Raw genomic sequence first — 21308 nt, 5'->3', positions numbered from 1 at the left:
CAAAACAGAATGAAACCATGTCATTTGCAGCAACATGGATGAAACTGGAGGTCACTCTCTTAAGTGAAATAAGCCAGGCACAAAAAGACAAATACCACAGGTTGTCACTTACATAGAGAGGAGCCGAAGAAGCTGATCTTGTGGAGGCAGAAAGTAGAATGATAAAAGTTAGCCGGGCATGGTGGCAGGCACCTGTAGTCCCAGCTACTCGGGAGGCTGAGGCAGGAGAACCGCTTGAACCCAGGAGGCGGAGGTTGTGGTGAGCCGAGATCACACCACTGCACTCCAGCCTGGGCAATAGAGTGAGACTCTGCCTCAAAAACTAAAAATAAAAATAAAGTAGAATGATCGATTCCAGAGTCTGGAAAGGGTATGTGAGTGGGCAAGGCGATGAAGAGAGGTTGGTTAATGGGTACAACATACAGTCAGATAGAAGGAATAAGTTATAATGTTGGATGGCAGAGTAGGGTGACTCTAGTTCACGATATGTTGTATATTTCAAAATAGCTAGAGGGGAGAATTTGAAGTGTTCCCAACACATACAAATGGTAGACACGCGAAGTGACGGATACCCCAAATACTCTGACTTAATCATGACACACTCTATGCATGTTAACAAAATATCACATATGTCCCCACAAAGATGTACAAACATTACGAATCAATGAACTAAAAGGTTAAAAACTTCTTTGGACTTTTGTCAGCAGTCCTATAACAAAAGCACAAAGAAGGCCGGGCATGGTGGCTCATGCCTGTAATCCCAGCACTTTGGGAAGCTGAGGGGCGGGGGCAGATCACAAGGTCAGGAGTTCGGGACCAGCCTGGCCAAAGAGACCAGCCTGACCAACGTGGTGAAACCCCATCTCTACTAAAAATACAAAAATTAGCTGGGCGTGGTGGCGGGTGCCTGTAATCCCAGCTACTCCGGAGGCTGAGGCAGGAGAATTGTTTGAACCTGAGAGGCAGAGGTTGCAGTGAGCCGAGATTGCGCCACTGCACTCCAGTCTAGGTGACAGAGCAAGACTCCAACTCAAAAAAAATGCAAAGAACACGTACATTTTCATGCCTGTTCCCACAGCCCAGCCTGCACCTTCATACCGTACCCTCAGTTCAGGCTCCTCATCACTTCTCATGCAATCCTCCCTCTGGGAAAATCCTAATCAACATTAAATCCTTTACGGGGGCCGGGCATGGTGGCTCACACCTGTAATCCTAACACTTTGGGAGGCCGAGGTAGGCGGATCACTTGAGGTCATGAGTTCAAGACCAGCCTGGCCAACATGGTGAAACCCCATCTCTACTAAAAATACAAAAATTAGCCAGGAATGGTGGTAGGCATCTATAATCCCAGCTACTCAGGAGGCTGAGGTGGGAGAATCACTTCACCTGGGAGGCGGAGGTTGCAGTGAGCCGAGATCACGCCACTGCACTCCAGCCTGGGTGACAGAGCGAGATTCCATCTCAAAAAAATAAATAAATAAAAATAAAAATAATTCCTCTACAGGGTTTAAGCAGTTTGTTGTTCCAGGCACCCTTGTGCAAAATTAATGAACTTTCTTCTAGATTCCTATCATTATCCTTTCCAAATTTTGTATGTCATGCCTGGTTGTATTGGTGATTTGAAGAGACTGTGTAGTTCATGAACACAGAAATCTCTTTGCATATTCAAAAATAATCCTTTTTTTTTTTGAGATGGAGTCTCGCTCTGTCACTCCCAGGCTGGAGTGCAGTGGCTCTATCTTGACTCACTGCAACCTCCGCCTCCTGAGTTCAAGCAATTCTACTGCCCTAGCCTCCTGAGTAGCTGGGATTACAGGCGCCCCCCCACCACGCCTGGCTAATTTTTGTATTTTTTTAGTAGAGACCAGGTTTCACCATGTTGGTCGGGCTGGTCTCAAACTCCTGACCTCAGGTGATCCACCTGCCTTGGCCCCCCAAAGTGCTGGGATTACAGGCATGAGCCACCGTGGCCAACCCCAGGTGGCATTTCTACTGTGGGCTATAGTTGACAGTAAAGATCTAAGCTGACCACAGCCCAGTCTGAGAAATCATCTATAGGGGAGGGCAGGGGACTCCATGGGCACAGATGAAATATCCTTGATTCTCTTTCTCTGGGTGCATCACCAGCCTCCTTTCTTACTCAATCCAGGATGCTGGCATTTAAAGCGACAGCTCAGCTGTTCATCCTGGGCTGCACGTGGTGTCTGGGCATCTTGCAGGTGGGTCCGGCTGCCCGGGTCATGGCCTACCTCTTCACCATCATCAACAGCCTACAGGGTGTCTTCATCTTCCTGGTGTACTGCCTCCTCAGCCAGCAGGTACCACTGCCCAGCTCCCACCCAGGACTCTTCCTGTCCTCACTGGTCTCTGTGAGCTGACCCAGTACACGCTTTGCCTCTGCAGGTCCGGGAGCAATATGGGAAATGGTCCAAAGGGATCAGGAAATTGCAAACTGAGTCTGAGATGCACACACTCTCCAGCAGTGCTAAGGCTGACACCTCCAAACCCAGCACGGTAAGATCACACATTGCTCCAGAGCACTTCACTAACCGACCCACCTGAGGAGCATGTGCCTATCACACAAGGAAACCTGGGAATACAGCAGGCAATGCCCTAGAAAGGCTCGCATCTGAGTACGCCTTGACTCATTAACCATTAGCAATGATCTCAGTTTAAATGTTTTTTTTTTAAATCAGTCATAGCCTGTCATCCCAGCATCACTGTCATCCCAGCATTTGGGAGGCCTGGGCAAGAGGATCACCTGAGGCCAGGAGTGCAAGATGACCCTGGGCAACATAGCAAGATCCCATCTCTACAAAAAAATAAAAATAAAAATTAGCCAGACATGGTGGCATGCACCTGTAGTCCCAGCTACTCCTCGGGAGGCTGAGGTGGGAGAATCACTTGAGCCCAGTAGGTTGAGGCTGTAGTGAGCCATGATCATGCCACTGCACTCCAGCCCAGGCAACAGAGTGAGACCTTATCCCAAAAATTTAAAAAAAAAAAAAAAAAACCCTGGCTCTTACTCCTTAGGGAACTGTGTTTAGTTTGACTCTCACACACAAACACTCCTATTGGACACCTACTGTGTGCCATGCAGTGATGCACATTCTACCTAGAAGCATTTACCCTATCCCTTTCCTCTACATACAAGTCTATCTCACAGTCACTTGGCACCACCACCCAATAAGGCAAGCATGGGAGGAAATGCTGTACATATTTATGAATTAAACAGAAATAAGTGTTAACTGGGATTTAGGCTTTCTTAACAAGTCTGCCTCTACCAACTACCACTTAGTAGTGGGTAGTGGGCAGTGCCTCTACTCAGCACCCTCTACCCACTGCAAAACTCAGAAAGAAAAGCAGTAATGGGGCCAGCGATGGTGGCTCATGCCTGTAATCCCAGCACTTTAGGAGGCTGAGGCAGGACAACTGCTTGAGGCCAAGAGTTCAAGACTAGCCTGAGCAACCCAGTAACACCTCGTCCCTATAAAGCATTTAAAAATTAGCTGAGGGTGGTGGTGTGCATCTGTAGTCCCAGCAACTCAGGAAGCTGAGTTGAGAGGATCACTTGAGCCCAGGAGTTTGAGGCTGCAGTGAGCTATGATTGTGCCACTGCACTTCAGCCTGGATGACAGCAAGACCTTTTCTCTAAAAAATAATACAAATAATAAAATTAAATAAATAAAGTTTTAAAAACACACTGGGCAACCTGGGAATCAGCGGGTGATGCCCTAAGAGGGTTCACATTTGAGCGACTCCTTGACTCATTAACCATTAGCAATGATCTCAGTTTAAATGCTTTTTTATAAATCAGCCAGGAACAGTGGTTCAAGCTTGTAATGCCAGCACTTTGGGAGGCCAAAGCAGGAAGATCACTTGAGCCCAGGACAACTTGGGGAGCACTTGAAGTCATATTATCCTATGCCTCAATGGCATGGGATAATTCATGACACTGGTGACTAATAACCAACATTTATTAATGTAGACATACAAAGTTCTCTTGTGTTTTTCTCACCTCTTCTTCCATCTTCTCCAGATTGTATGTGTAATTCTAACCCCATTTCACTGATGAGCAAAGTAAGACTACTTGGATTTGTGTGAAATGTACAGAGTCTCGGCCAGGCGCAGTGACTCATGCCTGTAATCCCAGCACTTTGGGAGGCCGAGGCAGGCGGATCACAAAGTCAGGAGATCGAGACCACCCTGGCTAACACGGTGAAACCCCGTCTCTACTAAAAATACAAAAAAAAAAAAAAATTAGCCAGGCGTGGTGGTGGGTGACTGTAGTCCCAGCTACTCGGGAGGCTGAGGCAGGAGAATCGTGTGAACCCAGGAGGCAGAGCTGGCAGTGAGCCGAGATCGCGCCAATGCACTCCAGCCTGGGCAACAGAACGAGACTCCGTCTCAAAAAAAAAAAAAAAGAAAAGAAAAGAAATGTACAGAGTCTCTTCAGCCAGTGAGATTTAGGCCTCTTGAGTCTTGCTTCACATTTAAAGAGCCCATTCAGGGCCAGGCACCGTGGCTCATACCTATAATCTCAGCACTTCAGGAGGCCAAGGCAAGCAAATCACCTGATGCCAGGAGTTCGAGACCAGCCTGGCCAACATGGCAAAACTCCATCTTTACTAAAAATACATAAATTAGCCAGGCGTGGTGGTGCACACCTGTAATCCCAGCTACTCAGGAGGCTGAGGCACAAGAATTGCTTGAGCCGGGGAGGTAAAAGTTGTGGTGAGCCAAGATTGCCCCATGCCACTGTACTCCACCCTGGGCAACACAGCAATACTCTGCCAAAAAAAAAAAAAAAACAGCCTATTCAGCCTGGGCAATGTAACAAGACCCCATCTCTATAAAAAAGTTTTAAAAATTCGCTGGGCGTGGTGGCACATACCTGTAGTCCCAGATACTTGGGAGGCGAGAGTATCGCTTGAGCCCAGGAGTTGGAGACCAACCTGGGCAACATGGCAAAATTCCATCTCTACACAAAATATAAAAATTAGCTGGGCATGGTGGTGCATGCCTATAATCCCACTTGCTTGGGAGACTGAGGCAGGAGGATCACTTGAGCCCAGGAGTTGAAGGCACAGTGAGCTACGATTGTGCCACTGCACTCCAGCCTGGGTGACAGAGCAAGACCCCTTGTGTAAAGTGAATAAATAAATAATAAATTTTTTAAAGTCTTGAAAAGAAGCCCACCATACTGCCAGGCACTCTTTCCGCATTTGCATTTCTCTCATTACCTTTTTCTTTCTTTCTTTCTTTCTTTTTTTTTTTTTTTTTTTTGAGACGGGGTTTCGCTCTTGTTACCCAGGCTGGAGTGCAATGGTGCTATCTCGGCTCACCGCAACCTCCGCCTCCTGGGTTAAAGCGATTCCCCTGCCTCCACCTCCCAAGTAGCTGGGATTACAGGCATGTGCCACCAAGCCTGGCTAATTTTGTATTTTTAGTAGAGATGGGATTTCTCCATGTTGGTCAGGTTGGTCTCAAATTCCCGATCTCAAGGGATCTGCCCGCCTCAGCCTCCCAAAGTACTGGGATTACAGGCGTGAGCCACTGCGCCTGGCCTCATTACCTTTTTCATCCAACCTGCACAATCCCTGTTTCCAACACAGGATCTTCTATTTCCTTTTCTGTTCTCACTAAATGCCCTCACCACCTATGTCACACACACACACACACAAATCCAAGTCATCATGATGACACATTGTAAACTCCATACTCTCAATCATACAACCAAACATGAGCATCTGCCTTCCACATTCCCATATTGTTGACTGTCCATCCTGTCTTTTTTTTTTTTTTAAGACAAGAGTCTCACTCGCTCTGTCACCCAGGCTGGAGTGCAGTGACACCATCTGGGCTCACTGCAAACTCTGCCTCCAGGGTTCAAGTGATTCTTGTGCCTCAGCCTCCAGAGTAGCTAGGATTATAGGCGCCAGCCACCATGCCCAGCTAATTTTTGTATTTTTAGTAGAGACAGGGTTTCACCATGTTGGCCAGGCTGGTCTTGAACTCCTGGCCTCAAGCCATCTGCCCGCCTTGGCCTCCCAAAGTGCTGGGATTACAGACGTGAGCCACTGCGCCCAGCCCATCCCTGTCTTTGACTCTCCTACATCCTTCATACTTTATAAAGACCTTGATGATTACATTGGGTTCACCAAGACAATCCAGGGCAATTTTCCCGTCTCAAGATCCTTTTCATAACCATATCTACAAAGTCTCTTTTTCCATGTCAGGTAGCATTTACAGGTTCTGGGGATTAGGGATGTGAACCTCTTTGGGGGGTCATTATTCTGTCTCTCATACCCATATAGTTTGGGTTTACCTATTGTAGAATCATCAAAACCTGCCTCATATTGTAGGTATTTGCATAAATATTTATCACCCTTTCACCCCACACAGCCACTAGAAATGATATATACACGTTGAAGGAAGGAAACATGTACTTTTGTGTAGGGAATTAGAGTTAGGTCATCAGATAGCCAACAAAGGCTTCTGAAATTTAAGGTGTGTGATCAGATACTTCTGCCAACTACTGACAAAGGACCAAGAAAATCCATTGCATTACTTAATGTCATTTTATCTTCTACTGTTTCCTAAAACTTGGTATCTCTGGTGTTTGAAAATGTATGTGCCTTGGCTGGACACGCTGGCTCACGCCTGTAATCCCAACACTTTGGGAGGCCAAGGCGGGCAGAGCACTTGAGGTCAGGAGTTCGAGACCAGCCTGGCCAACATGGCAAGACCCCCACCTCTACTAAAAATACAAAAACCAGCCAGGCATGGTGGTGGACGCCTGTAATTCCAGCTACTTGGGAAGCTGAGGCACAAGAATCACTTGAACCCAGGAGGCAGAGGTTGTAGTAAAGCCAAGATCGAGCCACTGCACCCCAGCGTGGGTGACAGAATGAGACTATGTCTCAAAAAAAAAAGAAAAGAAAAGAAAAGAAAATGTGTGTGTCTTGTTCTTATTCTGCAGTCCATGGCTTTCTGCAGTCTTGTTTCATAAAAACAAAATGTCTTGTGATCACTACTGAATAATCTCCTGAAGCACAATATTTATTAATCTCTTGAGCACATATTAATTATGCATTAAATACTAACTATATAAGCAAGTGAAGCTGACCATCTCGAACCATAGAAATTACACTGAGTTTCCTATGAACCTAGGAATAAATAACTCATATTGGAGATGGAAAAGATATGGAAAAAAGGAATTCAGGCTGGGCGCAGTGGCTAACGCTTGTAATCCCAGTACTTTGGGAGGCCGAGGCGGGCAGATCACTTCAGCTCAGGACTTCAATTTTGCCTGGGTAACATGGCAAAATTCTGTTTCTACAAAAAATATAAAAATTAGCCAGGCATGGTGGTGCATGCCTGTAGTCCCAGCTACCGGAAGGCTAAGATTGGAGGATTGCTTGAGCCCAGGAGGTCAAGTCTCCAGTGAGCTATGATCCCATCACTGCACTCCAGCCTGGGCAACAAAGCAAGACCCCTGTCTCAGGGGGAAAAAAAAGGAATTCAGTGCTTCTTCTTTTAAATCTTATGTGATTAACAATAGATAACACTTCTAACATTTCATTAATTTCCCACCTGGCTTCTTTTATGACTCCACATTTAAAGCAACATTACACAAACCCTGGAGCTCCGAGGTCAAGACATACATTTGGAAACAGATAGATCTTTTTAAATGTTTTTTAATTGATCCATAATAGACATACATAGTTTCTAGGTACATGTGATCATTTGCTACACTCATATAAGCAAATCAGGGTAACTAAGATATCTATCACCTTAAATACTTATCTTTTCTTTGTACTAATAACATTCAAATTATTCTCTTCTAGCTATTTTGAAATGTATGGTAGATTAATGTTAACTATAATCACTCTACTTCAGATACAACTTTTTTTTTTTTTTTTGAGAGGGAGTTTTACTCTGTCGCCCAGACTGGAGTGCAGTGGCACCATCTTGGCTCACTGCAACCCCCGCCTCCCAGGTTCAAGCGATTCTCCTGCCTCAGCCTCCCGAGTAGCCGGGACTACAGGCGCCTGCCACCAAGCCCAGCTAATTTATTATTATTATTACTACTGTATTCTAGTAGAGACAGGGTTTCACCATGTTGGCCGGGCTGGTCTCAAACTCCTGACCTCAAGTGATCTGCCCGCCTCAGCCTCCCAAAGTGCTGGGATTACAGGTGTGAGTCACCACGCCTGGCCCAGATAGATACTTTACTGCAACACATTTACTTCCTCTTAACTTTGGTAACTTGGGGTTTAGGAGGCATACAAAGATGGTGCTTCTGAGAAAGAACAGGATGGAGCAAAATGAAAGCTGATATGGCCTTTTGATGTTGCCCTGACAAATACATATGGTAAGAAAACCTTATGATTAAAGACTTCTTGGCCAGACATGGTGGCTCACACCTAGAATTCCAGCATTTTTGGGAGGTTGAGATGGGAGGATCACTTGAGCCCAGAAGTTCAACAGCAGCTTGGGCTATACAGTGAGACCCTATCTCTACAAAAAATTAAAATTAAAAAATGAGACAGGCGTGGTGGCACATGCCTGTAGTTGCAGCTACTTGGGAGGCTGAGGCAGGAGGATCACTTGAACCTGGGAGTTGGAGGTTGCAGTGAGCAGAGATGGTGCCACTGCACTCCAGACTGGGTGACAGAGCAAGGCCCTGTCTCTAAAAAGAAAAAAAAAAAAAGACTTCTTAAATTTCTTTTTTTTAATAAATTTTATTGTGTATACACACAATTGAGGTTTAACCTATGAAGTTATGGGGTACATATAGATAATAAAATGGTTATCTATATGTGAAGCAAATTAATATATCTATCATCTCACATAGTTACTTATTTTTGTGGCACAAGCAGCTATAATCTACTTATTTAACTAATTTCTTATTTCTTTTTCAAAATGGAAATTATAGGTTTTCTTTCTATAGTCTTATATATATTTCTAAATATATATATTTCTAAATATATAGATATTAAATATATATTTCTAAATATATAGATATTAAATATGTATTTCTAAATATCTATATATTTCTAAATATCTATATATTTCTAAATATCTATATTTCTAAATATCTATATTTCTAAATATCTATATTTCTAAATATCTATATATTTCTAAATATCTATATGTTTCTAAATATCTATATTTCTAAATATCTATATATTTCTAAATATATATATTTCTAAATATCTATATATTTCTAAATATCTATATATTTCTAAATATCTATATACTTCTAAATATATCTATGTTTCTAAATATATTTAGAAATATATATATATTTCAGGCCAGCTCAGTGGCTCACACCTGTAATCCCAGCACTTTGGGAGGCCGAGGCAGGCAGATCACCTGAGGTCAGGAGTTCAAGGCCAGCCTGGCCAACGTGGTGAAACCCTGTCTCTACTAAAAATACAAAATTAGCCGGGTGTGGTGACGCATGCCTGTAATCCTGGCTACTCGGGAGGCTGAGGCAGGAGAATCGCTTGAACCTGGGAGGCGGGGGTTACAGTGAGTCGAGGCTGCGCCATTGCACTCCAGCCCAGGCAACAAGAGTGAAACTCTGTCTCAACAACAAAATACATACATACATATATATATATATATATATATATATATATATATATATATATATATTTCAGGTTAACTAGAAAAATCTTCTGAATAAGATCTTCCCTCTGCCCGTGGAAAATCTGAACAATCTTTGAGCCATCTAGAGGGGAAAGAAAAGACTTTGTTCTGTGTGTTTCAAGAAATTCACCATGTCAGCACTATGCAGGATGTTATGGAAGGCATGCTTGGCATTCAATTCCTGAAGAAACGAGAAATCTTCCATGCCCTGCAATGTGCTCATCAAACTCTCAGCATATGGATGGCCAGCTGTGGCCCATATCTTGGTCACTCTGAAGCACAATATTTATGAAGCTATAGAACGTTAAGACCTCTTTCACAGCCTCTCCTTCCTACAAAGACTCCTCCAAATCTTAAAATGAAGCAGGAGAACGAGCCTAAGCGGACTTTTATACCAACAACATCTGAAATGACTAGAATGTTCACACCACGATCTGGATTTCTTAATTTTTGTTGTTGTTGTTGTTGTACTCTAGTTCTACGGGTTTGATTATTTAGTCATGTGAAAAATATTGGTTACTCACACATAGATCAAGAGAGACACGGCTCCTGCCTTCATGGAGCTTTTAGGGGAAAATGAAGTGGCTCTTGCAGCTAGAGTTGACTCAGAAGCTGAAATTCCTAGAAATCAGGTTTCTACTGCTAGGCAATTGAAGTATAAACTATTTTATAAACACTGTCTTCTTTCATCTTCACACCAACATGCAGAAAAGTTTCTAATCTCAGATCAGGGATGTGCAACAAATTCCATTTCAAAGGAATGACCTGCAAAACTCCTAAATATTCCAAGCAAATGCCCTTAACCCTGTCTGTTATCTGCTTTCCTTGAACAGAAATTCTACATGACCATAAAACCTCGAAGATGGGTATGGCACAGTTCATGCCCTGTAATCCTAGCACTTTGGGAGGGTGAGGCAGGAGGATGGCTCAAGCCCAGGAGTTTGAGACCAGCGTGGGCAACAGAGTGAGAACCATCTCTACCCAAAAAAAAAATTAAAAATTAGCCAAGCATGGTGATGATATAGGAGTTAAGGAGAAATCATTTAGGCAAATAGCAAGGGTAGGAAGTCCTCAGTAAGGTTTTCCATTTAATGAAAAGCAGCCCCCAAAATCACTTTCTTTTCTAACAAAAAACAGCCTGTAAAATCGAGCTGCAGACATAGACAAGCAAGCTGGAAGCTTCCACGGGTGAATGCTGGCAGCTGTGCCAATAGGAAAAAGCTACCTAGACTAGGCATGTCCAAAATGGCGGCTCCAAGTTCCCTTCTCTTTGCCAGCCATGTGTACAGTAAAAAGCAGGCAACATAGTGTCAGCCAAAGCTCATTTGCATAATAAGATTAGGGTGGGGTGGCCAGCTTACATAGGGGTAGGCCCTAGGTAAATCAGACACCGCCTTCTCAAGCCTGTCTATAAAATCTGGTACACTATGACGAGGGTCAGATTTCCCATTCAGACGCCCCTCTCCCATGCAAGAGAAAGAGCTGTTTTCCTTTCTCTTTCTTTTGCCTATTAAACCTCTGCTCCTGGCCAGGCACAGTGGCTCACACCTATAATCCCAGCACTTTGGGAGGCTGAGGTGGTCAGATCACCTAAGGTCAGGAGTTCAAGACCAGCCTGGTCAACATGGTGAAATCTTGTCTCTAGTAAAAATACAAAAATATATGAAATCTCACATAGATGATAATATTAAGTTCCAAAAGCAACTCAACCTGGTAGATCTTAATTTTTTTTGAGGCAGGGTCTTGCTTTGTCACCCATGCTGGAGTACAATGGCACAAACACTGCTCACTGCAGCCTTGACCTCCCAAGGCCTAAGCAATCCTCCTGCCTCAGTCCCCCTCCAAGTAGCTGAAACTACAGGTGTGTACCACCACACCTGGCTAATTTTTGTATTTTTTGTAGAGACGTGGGTCTCACTATGCTGCCCAGGCTCAGTTCTTAATCTCCTGAGCTCAGGCGATCCGCAGGCCTCCGCCTCCCTAAGTGCAGGGATTACAGGCTTGAGCCACTGCACCTAGCCTCTATTTGTTTTACAAAAGAGAAATTGAGATCCTGAATATTAAGTGACTTGCCTGAGGCCATCCCACTAACAGGAGCCAGGGTTAGGATTCAAACCCCATCCAACTGGTCCCAGAGCTGGAGCTTCTTGCACTGCCCTACACTACCTACCATCTCCATCCTCTGGGCACCTTTTTATAAGAACCAAAACATTACAGAGCATTGCTTTGTCAACTCAGCTGGGAACATTTCCCAGTGTAACTCACATTTTTCACTGCTCTGTGCCTGTCTGTATAAGCTCAATGAGTATTGATTTAGGGGCTTTGGAGAACTTTGAATGCTACCCCCCAAGTAACCATTGTTGGCAACCTGGTACCTCTACTTTTAGCCATTTCTCCTTCTCTATAAATAGTGCAGAAGTAACCCACTTGGTAACAGGCATCCTTGCCAAGCCTCCACCACTAGGTCAGTGTAAGAATTAAAGAAAGAGGAAAGAAACACGAAAAGTGGCTTGATGGTTAAGACAGGTTTATTTTAGAGAAAACACACCTGAGAGGGGCTGCTGGCCGAATTAGGTTAGAGTCTTTTCTACAGACTAAGAGTGTTTAAGGATTTAGGGTGGGAGAGTTTCTTAGAGGCTTGGACTGCTTCTGTGTTTTTTTGTTGTGCTTATATGGGAGGGAGAGTGGTGTGTTTGCTTTTATACATTTTTCTGCAGCTGTAGGCATACCCCCCAAGTCTGCTTTTAGCTTCCCTATTTTAGTGCACCTGGAGGGAAAGGAATGTGCTTATTAAGGCCCACTGTTTTACTGGGGCCCATTGTATGAGGGTGAAGTTTGGCAGTTACCCAAGAGACTTTTCCTTCACCTTCCTCTGTGCCCGAGCTGTTTTATCTGCATTTTACTGTCTGCTTTTTTTGGCTGCTTATAGTTTTTAAAAAAGTAATTTCCTTAAATCCAGAAGGCTAAAAATGAAGCTGAAACTTAAAGTGGCGGTGTTTGTCCAAAATAACGGGGCTCCTGCTCTGCCAGTCAGTACCCTCAAGTCACTCCTGATCCTCAACCTCCATGCCTAAGGCTGGTTCAAGAGACCACATAATATCTGCCTTTTATTACATACATGATGGGTGCAAGGGATTCTGCATGCCCTTTGCTTGATATAGACTGCTAAGGTGAGATGGGGAATATCAGAGTCAGCTGCTGCTTGAGGAAGCAGAACACACAGCTGGAGGCTTGGAACATGTGGGTCCCTATGAGTGTAGAGCCCATATCCCCATAGAGTCTACCTAGAGCAGGGGTCGCCAAACGTTTTCTTAAAGAGCCTGATAGTGTATATGTTAGGCTTTGTGAGCCAGGTATTTACAGCAACTCAGTTCTACCACTGTGGTATGAAAACAGCTATAGACAATCATAAATGAATGATCATGGTTATGTTTTAATAAAACTTTACAGACACTGAACTTGAACTTCCATTGTGATATGAAAACAGCTATAGACAATCATAAATGAATGATCGTGGCTATGTTTTAATAAAACTTTATGGACACTGAGCTTGAACTTCATATATCAGTCATGTGACACAAAATATCATTCTTCTTTTTATTTGTTTTCACCCATTTGAAAAATGTAAAAACTATTCTTAGCTGTACAGAAACAGATGGTGGGCCAGATTTGACCCACTGCCCATAGTTTCCAGACCATGATGTTCAGGTTCATGGAAGCACTTCACTCTACACTAATTTATTCATCCATTCATCACATATGTGATGAGCACATACAGACACACCTCAGAGATATTGCAGGCTCCACTCCAGATCACCACAATAATGTGAATATTGCAATAAAGCAAGTCATACACATTTTTTGGTTTCCCAGTGTGCATAAAAGTATGCTTACCCTATACCGTAATGTGTGCAATAGCATTATGTCTTTTTTTTAATGTACATACTTTAATTTAAAAATAGTTTATTCCTAAAAAATGCTCAAGCAGGGACACAAAGTGAGCACATGCTGTTGGGAAAATGGCACCAGCAGACTTGCTCGACACAGGGCTGCCATAAACATTCAATTTGTAAAAAATGCAATATCTGTGAAGGGCAATGAAATGAGGTATTCCTATACTCTCGTGCAAGGCATAATGCTAAATTGAGAGAAACTAAAACATATAAGACAGACATGATCCTATATCCAGGAATACTGATTATTTGTAAGATGGAAAACGAGGAGAAAGGAAAGGTGCAGTGCAATGGACTCTGTGGTCTGGGGGACACGCAGCCCCTCTAAGGACATGGCAGAAGTGAAACACAGACAAGGTTGGAGAAGGTAGGTCAGAGGAAACTCTAGGGTCAGCTGATGGCAGCATCCATTTGCCCCCATATCTTCACCTTTTTAAATTTATTAAGTCCATTCTCTTTATTTATGACGGAAATAATGTTAATTTGCTCATGGGTTGTGTTTGAATATTAAGTAAGAAAATAAAGATTAAACTCTGGTATGTAGTAAGAAACCCAAAGACAAACAAGAGTTAAGGGGCAAGTAGGCAGCAGAGTTTCCCATCTCATTTCTCCAGAATTATATCATCCAGTTAGAAACATGAAATACAGCTTTAAGGTAGAGTTTGGCTTCTCAGCTGGATTTTAAGTACAAGACCACGCCCACCAAAGACAGCAGACAAAGGAGCTAGGGTACACGTTTGAAGAACCCTCTCCCTCCAGCTCTCCACCGTGGGGGTCCACTGTGAGCAGTTTCCCTGGCTGTTTTCCCCCTTTCTGCATCTAACAGTCATTGCACGGCTGGGGAAACAAAGACCCCCCCCAGGCCTTAGTCTCCTTGCGGGGAACCTACAATCCGGAAGCCAGAAGTATGTGACTAAGCTCCCGGAAGCCGGAAGTTAAGGAGCCCGGATGTCACGGAACTGGAAGTTTGAAAGTCCAGGGCCACTGACCTGCAAGCTTCAGAATCTGCAGATTTGGAGTCTTCAAGCCCCAGCAGTGATCCTTTGATATCCAGAGGTTGGATTCTAGCGATCTGAACATGCAAGAGAGTACTGGATATGGAAATTCTTCCAAATTAGTTGGGTGGCTGAAAAGGGAATTATAAGGAGGAAGAATGAGGGAAAGAGAAGAGAAATTGAATGAATAAAGGGGCCAATCCTTGGGGGGGAGGGGGCAGGAGGGGCGGTGCTTGAGACCAGGGCAGCATGTAAGGGACTGCCTATGAATGTCCTAAATATCTGCTATTTAGGGCATTCCGGGATGGGAGTTTGAAAGACTGATGGTGGTGTGTTTTCCAGCAACATGGATGCAGCTGGAACCATCATCCTAAGTGAATTAACTTATAAAACCAAATACCGCATGTTCTCACCTATAAGAGAGAGCTAAATATTGGGTACACGTGAACATAAAGATGGGAACATTAGACAATGGGGACTACTAGATGGAGGAGGGAGGGAGGAGGGCAAGGGTTGAAAAACTACCTATCAGGTACTATGCTCACTAACTGGATTCATTTGTACCCCAAACCTCAGTATCATGCAATATACTCTTGTAGCAAACCTAAACGTGTACCCTCAGAATCTAAAATAAAAGTTGAAATAAAAAAAATCACCGTTGATAGACATTTGGGTTGTTCCCAGTTTGGGTTATTACAAACTGCTTTGCTAGCTTTAACTTTTTTTAAAATAATAAACTCTTAAATTTACAGTGCAAGAAATACAGAAAGAGAGAGAAAGACAAAGAAAAAGAAAGGAGATAGAGAAAGGAAAAGCAAAGAAAGAAAAAGAAAAAAGTGAAAGAAAGAGAGGAAGGGAGGAAGGAAGGGAGGGAAGGAGGAAGGGAAGAAAGAAAAAAGGAAGATGGAAGAAAAAGAAGGAAGGAAGGAAAGAAGGAAGGAAGGAGGACAGACTGATGGTGGGATAAGAGGGAAGGGGCTGGGAAGAACTAAGTGGAACATTCTGAAAATGAAGACGGTGGCCGGGCGTGGTAGCTCACACCTGTAATCCCAGCACTTTGGGAGACTGAGGTGGGCAGATCACCTAAGGTCAGGAGTTCAAGAACAGCCTGGCCAACATGGTGAAACCCCGTCTCTACTAAAAATACAAAAATTAGCTGGCTGTGGTGGCATGCGCCTGTAATCCTAGCTACTTGGGAGGCTGAGGCAGGAGAATCACTTGAATCTGGGAGGCAGAGTTTGCAGTGAGCCAAGATCGCATCATTGCACTCCAGCCTGGGCGACAAGAGTGAACCTCCGTCTCAAAAAAAAAAAAAAAAAGAAAAGAAAAAAAATGAAAAAAGAAAATGAAGATGAGAAGATTGGAGATATCGTGAAGAGGCCTGAGAGGTATTGGTTGACATTGGAAGAGACTGACATTGAGAGGAGGCACTGGGTGCTGTGGAGAGCCTGGGGAGAAGGTTGGAGCAACAGGGAGTTGGGGAGCGACTGCATCAGGTATAACTTGGAGTTATAAAATGAGGAGACCAAGTTGAATAGGGCATGAATGGGAGAGACTAGGAAGGATAGAGGATACAGGGAGGCTGGTGCAGCAATGGAGGGTGGACTTGGAGAGCTTGTAGGGATTTAGGGTGGTGGGCTGAATATGAATAGGTATGAGGTGAAGCAGGAACAAGATGGGAGGGAGTGAGAATTGGGCAGGTATAGGGGCCTGAGGGAAATGTGGAGAGCAGGCTGGACTGTGAGAACTCAAAGTACACTGGAGATTACAGACTCAGCCATCTGGTATGGAAAGAAGGTTCTCAGGTAGCTTGAACCATGAGTACAAAGTGGGGGATGGGGAGAACTGTGAGAAACTGGAATGTGTTGTTGTGAAAGAGGGCAATGGAGTATGAGGGTTGGGGAAAAATAAGAAGGAGTGAGGATGTAAGGAGGAATGGCAGTAACTTTCATGTCAATGGAGAATGAGTGTGGAGTGTTGGGGGAAGACAGGGGAAGGCCTCATAGGGCTGAATATCTGGAAGGGCCCAGAGTTAGAAAGAACCCAAATGTGCATTGATGGATGAATGAATAAATTAAATGCGGTCCATCCATACAATGGAATATTACTCAGCCTTAAAAGAAAGGAAGTTTTGTCACATATTATAACAGGGAAAACCTTGACGAAATTATGCTAACAGAAATAAACTTGTCACAAAAAGACAAATACTGTGTAATTTCACTTCTGTGAGGTATCTAAAGTAGTCAACTTCATAGAAACAAAGAAGAATGGTGGTTACCAAAGGCTGGAGCTAGAAGGAAACAGAAGTTGTTGTTTAATGGGTATAGACTTCAGGGTGTCCAATTTTTTGGCTTGCCTGGGCCACATTAGAAGAATAGTAATTGTCTGGGCCACACATAAAATACACTAACACTAACGATAGTTGATAAGCTAAAAAATAAAAACTCTTAATGTTTTAAGAAAGTTTACAAATTTGTGTTGGGTCACATTCAAAGCCATCCTGGGCCACACGCAGGTTGGAAAAGCTTGGTATAGAGTTTCAGTTTTCAAGAAGAAAACTTTGGGAGATCACAACAACATAAATATACTTAACACTACTGACGTTTACACTTAAAAATGGTTAAGATGGTAAATTTCATTGTATGTGGTTTTTTTTAACCACAATTAAAAATAAGTTTTTAAAAAGTTAAAGAAAGAAAGCTTTGCCTACTAATTTCAATATTTGGGTCATATTTGAAAAAGCAGTAGCTTAAAATTCAAGTGACTGTATCAGTCACTCTTGATTGCCTCTATTGATGGATATGCAGGAAATCTTCAAGGGTTTTTTTTGTTTTTTGTTTTTTGTTTTTTTGAGATGGAGTCTTGCTCTGTCGCCCAGGCTGGAGTGCAGTGGCATGAACTCGGCTCACTGTAAGCTCCGCCTCCCGGGTTCACACCATTCTCCTGCCTCAGCCTCCCTAGTAGCTGGGATTACAGGTGCCCACCATCACATCTGGCTAATTTTTTGTATTTTTAGTAGAGACGGGGTTTCACCGTGTTAGCCAGGATGATCTCGATCTCATGACCTCATGATCTGCCCACCTCGGCCTCCCAAAGTGCTGGGATTACAGGCATGAACCACTGCGCCTGGCCGAAATCTTCAAGATTTTTTTTAACTGTAGAGTACCTCTGTTCAAGAAAAGTAGAAATGCACCGTGGAAAGGGCATATGATTAGAAGGCCTGGAAATTGTGAATGCCATTCCTTTGAGATGGAACTTGGCGCACATTCCCGTTTGGGGTTTCAAAATTTTTCTCTATATCAGCATGAAGGAAAAAGAAGATGGCATATTGTAGAGTGTGTTTTATAAATTCTACAGTAGCAATATAACCATAATGTTGATTTACAGGGTTCCTTGGGCCTCTGTGCTAACTCTAGCCGGAATAAATATTGTATTTGTCTCATAAGCTCCATAAAGAGTTATTTTGATCTTTGCTCTAGACATAGTGAGTAAACATATTTTTAAGAAGTGGGTAAGTAAACCCATGGAAATAGAGAACAAAGTGATTAAGAAACTCAGACCATAGTGTGAACATCCCAGTCTTTTTGGATGTTGTTGCTATCCTTTGAGGCTGGTTGTTCTCCTTACAGATTTCCAGCATCCAGAAAAGTCTTTGAAGGAAGGAGAAGCTGTAGAAAAAAGCTTAAACCAAGGTGACCAAGGACTTGGACCAAGAGTTTGCTGCAGGGCACAGAAAAATTCCAGATTCTGCAAGAGTTGTGCATCACATATGTCTTCAATGACTTTCTTCAAATTTCTGATATGATGAATTTTTTGTAACACACAACAAACATGAAGAAGAGTCTTATTCTCTTCATGGCTCAAAGGACGTCAGCTCAGATTTTTCTATGAAACAAATTAGTATCTTTCTAATTCTTCTGGTAGAAAAATTAATTTTAAATGATACATAAAATTGCAGAAAGATAGCTTACAAGTCCCTTCTAAGAAAGGAAATAAGAAAACAAGATTTAAACAAAAAAAAAAAAGAAAGAAAGCAGGACTTTCCATTTCTCCCTTAAAAGCTCTTGTTATTGAAATCATCTTGCTAGCTGGATTTGCCTGTCATTTGCAACAACATGCATGAAACTGGGGGTCATTATGCTAAGTGAAATAAGCCGTGCACAGAAAGACAAAACATCACATGTTCTCACTTATTTATGAGATCTAAAAATCAAGACAAATGACCTCATGGACATAGAAAGTAGAAGGATGGATACTAGCGGCTGGGAAGGGTAGTGAGGGCTGTGGGGAGGTGGGGATGGTTAACAGGTACAAGAAATAGAAAAAATGAATAAGACCTACTATTTGATCACACGATAAGGTGACTATTGTCAATAAATTAATTGTACATTTAAACATAATATAAAGGGTGTAATTGGATTGTTTGTAACTCAAAGGATAAATGCTTGAGGGGATGGATACTCCATTCCCCATTATATACTTAATTCACATTGCGTGCCTGTATCAAAACATCTCATGTACCCCATAAATATATACACCTACTCTGCACCCACAAAAATTAAAAATAACAAAGAAAAAATAAAATAAAATTATAAGTCTCAATTCAGATGACATGTTTCACTGGATTGGTTTTTCTCAGAACTCTTACCTATGTTTATTTAACTCCCAAGCTAAAGAAGATAAGGGCACTTAAGTGTGTCACAGAGCTTATCTCTCTGTTGTAAAATGTACATCCTGTTTCCTCTGCTTCAAGGTTTGTGAAACACTGCTTTACAGAATTGTAAATAACCATAAAACAGAGTTACTGGGCAGGGCGCGGTGGCTCACTCCTGTAATCCCAACACTTTGGGAGACCGAGGCGGGTGGATCACCTGGGGTCGGGAGTTTGAGACCAGCCTGACCAACATGGAGAAACCCCTTCTCTACTAAAAATACAAAAAAAAAAAAAAAAATTAGCCAGGCATGGTGGCACATGCCTGTAATCTCAGCTACTCAGGAGGCTGAGGCAGGAGAGTCGCTTGAACCTGGCAGGCAGAGGTTGCGGTGAGCCGAGATCGCGCCATTGCACTCCAGCCTGGGTGACAGAGTGAGACACCATCTCAAAAAAATAAATAAATAAATAAACAAACAGAGTTACTAAGAAAATTACTGACAGTTTTTTTAGGTGTTTAAGACAATGGTTCTCAACTGTGAGCAATTTAACCCCCACGGGACTTTTGGCAGTGTCTGGGGATGTTGTTGTTGTTGTTAGGACAGTTAGAGTAGGCAGACAGCTAGACATGAGCAGGAGGGGGAGCTCCTGAGGAAACGGAAATGTGGAAAGTCTCACACCCCAGGGACCACCCAAAACTTGCATGCTAGATATAAGCAGAGAGGAGCAGAAATACCTAAGCAGAGAGGATTTCCCCTTAAGATGCCCAGTAATCACTCACTCTGCAGTTAACCTGTCAGAATCTAGCTACGTGTTGATAGGAGGACAAAGGAGAAAATCTTTTAACCGCTATTTGATAGATGTAACTGCTATATGACCTTCCTCGGGTGGTAGCAATGAGCAATGCAGCCATTAGGTAGGATTCCTATATAGCACCGGGCCACACGTGTGCACCAACTAATGCTAAGGGAAGGCCCCATAAACCTGGGTGGGAATGAGGCAGGACAAGGCAGAGACTTAAAGCAGAAGTGGGAAAACTAAGCAAAGAAAAAGGCAGAGACTTAAGACAAAGGAGGGAACTTCAAGGAAGAGCCCAAGATTGTAAAAAACCTAAGGCAGAACTCGGGCTACTGCTGGCTCATTCCCTTCAGCGGCCCGCTCTGCCTCATCATTGCAGGATGTAATGTCCCTTTAAATGACTCTCTGCTGGCCGAGGGAGGTGGCTCATGCCTGTAATCCCAGCACTTTCGGAGGCCGAGGCGGGCGGAACACCTGAGGTCAGGAGTTCAAGACCAGCCTGACCAACATGGTGAAACCCCATCTCTACTAAAAATACAAAAATTAACCAGGCATGGTCACGGGCACCTGTAATCCCAGCTACTCAGGAGGCTGAGGCAGAAGAATCACTTGAACCTGGGAGGCAGAGGTTGCAGTGAGCAGAGGTTGTGCCATTGTACTCCAGCCTGGGTGACAGAGCGAGACTCCATCTCAAAAAATAAAAAATAAAAATAACTCTCTTCTCTCTATTTTCCTTCAATAAATTCTCTTTTTGGCTAAAGTAGTCATTTTAGCCAAAATCTTTCTCTCAAGACAACAAAGAACTGAGGATTTCTGCCCTTCCCAGTATACAACTAGCAGGGATCCCACTGGCATTTTTCTTTGGACAGATAAAATTGGATGTATTTATCAAGAGCAACATGATGTTTAATGGATGTATACATTGGGGAATAACAAGATCTAGCAAATTAATATATGCCTCATCTCATATAGTTATTATTTGGTGGTGAGAACAATTTACATCCACTCTCTTAGCATTTTTTAAGAATATAATTTATTATTAACTATAGTCACCATGCTCTACAATTGATCTCCTGAACTTCTTCCTCCTGTCTAACTGAAATTTGTATCCCACCGGGCGCAGTGGTTCACACCATAATCCCAGCACTTTGGGAGGCTGGGGTGGGCAGATCGCTTCAGCCCAAGAGTTCAAGCCCAGCCTGGGCAAAATGGAGAAACCCTAACTCTACAAAAAATATTAGCCAGGCATGG

The 21308-nt window shown here is 43.1% G+C and overlaps 1 protein-coding gene across 3 annotated transcripts in view; it reads left to right on the top strand.

The window, feature by feature from the left end:
* ADGRE2 (adhesion G protein-coupled receptor E2) overlaps window positions 1-13208 on the top strand; it is a 47166-nt gene extending 33958 nt beyond the window's left edge. For 2 of the 3 annotated variants that reach the window (XR_010153737.1, XM_063801299.1), the window contains exons 18-20: window positions 2150-2318; window positions 2404-2514; window positions 9672-13208. Coding sequence is in view for 2 of the 3 variants with exons in the window: in XM_063801299.1 (XP_063657369.1) it covers window positions 2150-2318; window positions 2404-2514; window positions 9672-9680 (289 nt within the window). In the remaining variant the exon portion in view is untranslated. Of the gene's footprint in view, window positions 1-2149; window positions 2319-2403; window positions 2515-2696; window positions 2817-9671 lie in introns of those variants that run through there. The other variant, XM_063801296.1, reaches the window with a different exon arrangement.
* The last annotated feature ends 8100 nt before the right edge of the window (window positions 13209-21308 follow it).

Source organism: Pan troglodytes, chromosome 20, assembly GCF_028858775.2.
Source record: "Pan troglodytes isolate AG18354 chromosome 20, NHGRI_mPanTro3-v2.0_pri, whole genome shotgun sequence".
NCBI classification, from domain to species: domain Eukaryota; kingdom Metazoa; phylum Chordata; class Mammalia; order Primates; family Hominidae; genus Pan; species Pan troglodytes.
The sequence above is the reverse complement of the archived record's forward strand: the minus strand, read 5'-3'. Positions and strand labels throughout refer to the sequence as shown.